Here is a 6,290-nt window from a genome sequence, read left to right as displayed (position 1 = left end):
GTTTATATTTTTCCAACAAAATAGTTTTTATCTTTTTCTTAAATGTAGACATTGACTTCTCCATTTTTGCATCATCCTCCAAATTATTCCATAAACCTATTCCATGTATGGTCGTAGAGCGTCCCTTCAAACTGGTTCTGTACTTAGGTTTTACAAAGATCTCTGATCCCTTTAGATTATAACCACTCGTCCTTTTTACAAAATATGTTTGAATGTTTGATGGCAGCAAACAATTATGGGCCTTAAACATAAGCAAAAGAATATTATAATCCACCAAATCATAAAACTTAAGTAATTTCAATTGACTAAACAGAACATTAGAAGGATGACAATAACTCTTTCTTGTTATAATTCTTACTGCTCTTTTTTGCAGAATAAATATAGGCCTTGTTGTGGATTTACATGCTGTACCCCAAACATTGGCACAATAAGTAAAATGTGGGACTACAATTGTATTATAAAGTAAATGTAAAGCTTCATTATTTAACAAGTCCCTTACTCTATATAATACTGCACTGGACTTTGATATTTTAGTTTTTACAAAATTTATATGTTGTTTCCATGATAGTTTATCATCAATGATTACGCCCAGAAACTTTACTTCATTTACTCTACATATTTTAATGCCATCAATTTTGAAACAAAAATCCAAAGTTATCTTTTTTTTACTAAATACCATAAAATTAGTTTTATCAATATTCAATGATAACTTGTTTGATTTAAACCAATCCTGTATTTTTACAAATTCCTTGTTTATCAACTCAATTAATTGTTCCATATCTTTACCCAGACAGAAAAAAGTAGTGTCATCAGCAAACAAAACACATTTGAAGATATCAGATACTTCAATTAAGTCATTTACATATAATATAAACAATTTAGGTCCAAGTATTGAACCTTGTGGTACACCACATGGAGTTCTGCACAAATTAGATTTTACTTCATCTATTTGAACAAACTGTCTTCTATCTCTCAAATAACTGCTTATCCACTGCAAAGCAGGACCTCTAATACCATAATGATTCAATTTATCAAGCAGAATGGTGTGATCGATTGTGTCAAATGCTTTTTTTTAAGTCCACAAATATACTTATGCAATGTTGTTTTTGATCAACCGCTGTAGTAATTTGTTCTATCAACTCCATGAGAGCCAAAGATGTTGAACAGTTTGACCTAAAACCATATTGATTATTACTTAAAATATTATTTTTCTCAAGAAATTTATCTAATCTAATCATAAACAATTTTTCAAGAATTTTAGAGAACTGTGGTAATAGAGATATAGGCCTATAATTACTAAATGTACATTTGTCACCATTTTTAAAAAGAGGAACTACCTTAGCAACCTTCATTCTGTCTGGGAAAATTCCTTTTGAAAATGATAAATTACAGATGTAATGGCTCAATCACATAACTCATTATTTCCTTTACAACCACCATATCCATATTCTTAAACGGAAACTGGTTCTGGTTGGGTGGATTGGACCCGGTGTTACACCATACTCTGTGACCTGCAACAGTGCAACACCGCCCCTACGGTCATACGGTGGTCACATACTATGACATCACTACGGATACTCCACGTAACATTTTTAACCTCGATAGATGTCCTAGCAATCGATGTGTAGATTACTCGAGTACTCTGTTAATGCCCTAGTGACAAGCAGTATGAACAAACAGCAAGCTGTTTAAACAAACGGGAAGCAGTATGAACAAACAGGAAACAGTATGAACAAACAGGAAGCTATTCTGTGACAAGCAGTATGAACAAACATTAAGCTGTTTAAACAAACAGGAAGCTGTTTTGTGACAGGCAGTATGAATTAACAGGAAGCAGTATGAACAAACGGGAAGCTGTTTAAACAAACAGGAAGCTGTTTGAACAATCAGGAAGCTGTTTTGTGATAAATGGTAAATGGACTGTACTTGTATAGCGCCTTTCTATCTTATTTCAAGATACTCAAAGCGCTTTTACATACAATCTGTGTCCTCATTTACCCATTCATACAGCACTCTACTAGATCTCTACAAAGCTAATTGAACAAATCATTCTAATGACACTAATCAGTGATTTATCACGTTCATACACTGATGGGACACACATCAGAGGCTATGAGGGGTTCAGTGTCTTGCTCAGGGACACTTCGACATGTGACTGCTGGTGGATTCAAACCCCCAACTCTTGCATTGAAGGACAACTGCTCTAACCATTCAGCCACAGCCGCCCACAAGCGGTATGAACAAACGACAAGCTGTTTAAACAAACAGGAAGCTGTTTGAGATGAGCAGTATGAAACAACAGGACCCTGTTTAAACAAACAGGAAGCAGTATGAACAAACAGGAAGCTGTTCTGTGACAAGCAGTGTGAGCAAACAGCAAGCTCTTTAAACAAACAGGAAGCCATATGAACAAACAGGAAGGAAGCTGTGGGGACAAACAAGAAGCTGTTTAAACAAACGGGAAGCTGTATGAACAAACAGGAAGGAAGCCGTGTGAACAAACAGGAAGCTGTGTGAACAAACAGGAAGCTGTTAAGGGATGACAGCCTGTGTGTAAACTGAAAAGGTTGTGACTTTTTTTGGTCAGGCATCTTCACAGCAGACAATTAGCACCAAATTGGAAACCTTTTTTTTTTTTGCCAAGTGGCATTAGTTTAAAAAAGGCACCCTAAAACAACAACTTAATAAAATATGTGAGAGAGGGAGAGAAATAAACCCACAACTAAGCTAAAGCACAATTGGTCTGTCTTGCAGAAGCAAGGACGTCCTTGGGGACTTTGGCTACTAACTTTGTGCTGTTGTTCCTGTGTTGAGGACAACAGACCTTCAAAACAACATCCATGCTTTCACCTGGCTCCTGCTCCTGTACTCCACTTTCTATTTGATTATTCCCTCTCTGAACTCAACTTATTTTAACTCTTTACTAAACACCTGATTGTAGCTTTACCTGTCAGTGCTGTGGGGGTGTTGAAAACTTCTTGTGCCCCTGCAGCAGCGTTTTATTTTTCAGGACAGTATGGGAGCCTTCGGCTGTTGTAAAATCCCTGCAGCTGCAGACACTGCTGTTTCTGCAGTCTGTTTCATTCTGAACAGATGACTGAGCAGAACCTGTTCAGCAGCTTATTCAGGTGAATTAAATATGAAATGTGGAAGTTGACCTGTTTGAATGTGAGATGATCATCAGGAGCTGCAGCCTTCACACAACAAATACAACCTACAGTTGGAACCAGATGTTTACATACACCCACTAAAAAGGGTCATTTTTTACAGAGTCCACAATACTGCAGACGCTGCACCGATCCATCTGTCGACCTCACGCTCTATTCTTTCCTCACTCGTGAACAAACCCACGAGATACTTGGAACAACTCCACTTGAGGCAGAACCTCACCCTCGACCTGAAGAGAGCAGTCCACCCTTTTCTGACCGAGGACCATGGCCTCAGATTTGGAGGTGCTGAGCTTTGTCCCAGCTGCTTCACACTCAGCTGTGAACCGCTCCAGTGAGAGCTGGAGATCACGGTACAATGACACCAACAGGACCACGTCATCTGCAAAGAGCAGAGATGAATCCTGAGGCCACCGAACAGCACTTCCTCCACCCCCTGGCTGCACAGAGAAATTCTGTCCAAAAAGTTATGAACAGAATCTGTGACGACGGGCAGCCCTGGTGGAGTCCAGCTCCCACCCTGAAGGGGTCCGACTTACTGCCGGCAATGGAACCAAACGCTCGTACCGCTTATATAGGGACCGACCAGCCCGTAACAACAAGCCCCCGATCCCATACTCATGGAGCACCCCCCCCACACACACACACACACAGTGTACCTACAGGAACACGGTCAAAGGCCTTCTCCAAGTCCACAAAACATGTAGACTGGATGGGCAAACTCCCATGACCCCTCGAGGACCCTAGTGAGGGTAAAGAGCTGAGCATGCATCAGGATAGCTGATCCAGTGTTCCACAGCCAGGACAGAACCTGCATTGTTGCATCTGAGGTTCGACCAACGATCGGACTTACTGCTCCAGTACCCTTGAATGGACCTTACCAGGGAGGCTAAGGAGAGTGATGCCCCGGTCACTGGAGCACACCCTCCAGTCCAGTCCTCTTTTTTTCAAGAGTGGACCACCAACCCAGTCTGCCAGTCCAGTGGAAGTAAAAATTCTCATTATTTCAGCATTTAACAAACAAATACTTTCAGGAATTTTCACGGAGGTAAACCAGTAAAGGCGAGCCTGATTCAGTGTCGGTGACAAGAGTCAGATGTTCTTTTTACACGGTGTATGTAAACATCTGGTTCTGAGTTTGTCAGGGTCGGCTGGATGTTCATAGAAAAGCAGCCAGGGGGCGCCCTGATCCCATGCCTGACTCACCTCAGCTGGTTTCCCCCTCATGTGGAGGTGCAGGGGATGACCAGGACGGTTATTGAATGGAGATGCACTCAACGGAAGAGAAGTCTGAGATCATCATCATCATCGTATGTTCCCGTACAACAATGAAATGAGTTCTGTGCATTAACCCATCACACCTGGGACACACCCAGGTGGAGCAGTGGGCAGCTCTGTGAGCACCTGGGGAGCAGTTAGGGATTGGGTGTCCTGCTCAGAGACACCACGACATGTGGGCATGGTGGGGAGTTGATCCTCTGACTTTCTGGTCCCACGTCTGCTGCCCTGCCTCTACCTTGATGGACTTAAATGATGTTTGAGTGAATTTGTTTTGTTTCTGTCTGCAGCTTTGTGCTGTTCATGTAAACACATAAAATTATTAATGATATAATTAAATTAAACATGTTAAAATAATCTAACGTGATCTCTGTCAAGTGCTCTGATGTAAATTAAAGGGCTGACTGTCCCATAAGCTGAATGGAGCGTCCTGTCTGTCATTTACCCAGAATGCATTGCAGCGTAACTGAAATGGCGACGTCTGTATTTTCCTGGTCTCCTTCAGATCCTTTCAGACCCAGATGTTTTCTCTCCTGGATCTTTGCTCGGGGCCTCTCTCTCTTTTTAACATGAACTTGCTTGTGAAGCTGCTCAGCCTTTCACTTTCTGTGGCGCTGTGGTTCAGTGGCTCAGTGGTGTTAAACACATGTCTCTGTCTGTCTGTAGGGTTCTGATGGGTCCCAGACCAGAGCGGATCAGCTGTTGGTGACCAGGACCAACAGGCGACTTTCTGGACGAGCGACAAACACAAAGTCTGTCTTTTCTTCCATCATAAGTATCTACGTAATGGAAATACTCAGACATACACAAATTGTCGTCTGTATTTTCTGTGTATAAATCATAAAATTCCACTTGGGAAATGTGTGGGGTTTATTTTGTTCTGTCCTTTTTTAAAGGGTGGGGAAGCTGTAGGTATCACCCCCCAACTCCAAACACACCGTTCTCCATCTGTCGATGTCTGTCCGTTTCTGTTCAGAGGTTTTTTAGGGACTGGTTAAGAGTCAGCTGACCTGTTTTTATTTTTCTCCCAGTGGTATAAATCGTCCCAGTCCCTCCTCACGTCATTATTTTACTCCTTTCTGTACCAAACGATTGGGGAAACGTGTAAACTTTAAACCTGTTCTTTTCTTCCTTTTTTTTCTTCCTTTAAATAATTAAAAGATGCAATCCTGGATGTTTATTTACAAGAAGGTTTGATTTATTTTTGTTTGCTTTCTTCCTGTTTTCCTGAGGTGATTGAGTAAACAGCTGGTAATAAAAGGAGGAAATGGCAGTAATTGATGGTAGAAACTTCTGCTCTCTCCCTATCTCTAGAATTATTAAATCTGCTGTAAAATGGTCTTCTCCAGAAATGCCAATAAAAACGTTGCTTAACTCAGACTGTCGAGCACAATTATTGTCCTGCACAAACACGTGCACTTGAAGAGCGTGGACGTTAATCGTTTCTTTTAAAGTGGAGAACAAGCAGGGTTTGTGTTTACGGACATGACTGAAAACCAAGGGTGTCAGAAGCATCCGTAATGTGTGTGTGGGGGGACGACACAATGATGTGTGTAGGTGTGCGCGTGCACGTGTGTGCGCACGTAAAAAAAATGTTCACTAGTGAACAAAAAAGCAGCATTTCACCTAGATTTCCTTCAATTCCACACATTTAAAACGTTTCTCACCAAGTTTGTGTAAATTCATCTGTGGATTTTAAAGACATTTTAACTTTAATACACTTTAATGTCAGGTCGGCACTATTTGTGTTTATAGAGAAATAAAAAACATGAAGCATGAGGACAATAAGGTGTGGGGTTTTAAAGACATTTCAACTTTAATGCACCTGAACACACAGCGTCTTTT

At 41.0% G+C, this 6,290-nt stretch overlaps 1 protein-coding gene across 2 annotated transcripts in view; it reads left to right on the top strand.

Moving 5' to 3' along the window:
• Positions 1 to 5,824, top strand: part of csnk1a1 (casein kinase 1, alpha 1) — a 45,550-nt gene extending 39,726 nt beyond the window's left edge. For both annotated transcript variants that reach the window (XM_037675448.1, XM_037675447.1), the window contains exon 10: positions 5,112 to 5,824. In XM_037675448.1, coding sequence (XP_037531376.1) covers positions 5,112 to 5,119 — 8 coding nt within the window. In that variant the 3' untranslated portion in view covers positions 5,120 to 5,824. The remainder of the gene's footprint in view (positions 1 to 5,111) is intronic.
• The last annotated feature ends 466 nt before the right edge of the window (positions 5,825 to 6,290 follow it).

This window comes from Nematolebias whitei, chromosome 4, assembly GCF_014905685.2.
Source record: "Nematolebias whitei isolate Nwh7 chromosome 4, NemWhi1, whole genome shotgun sequence".
In the NCBI taxonomy this organism is placed as follows: domain Eukaryota; kingdom Metazoa; phylum Chordata; class Actinopteri; order Cyprinodontiformes; family Rivulidae; genus Nematolebias; species Nematolebias whitei.
Note: the sequence above shows the minus strand (reverse complement) of the source record. Positions and strands in the feature narration are given on the sequence as shown.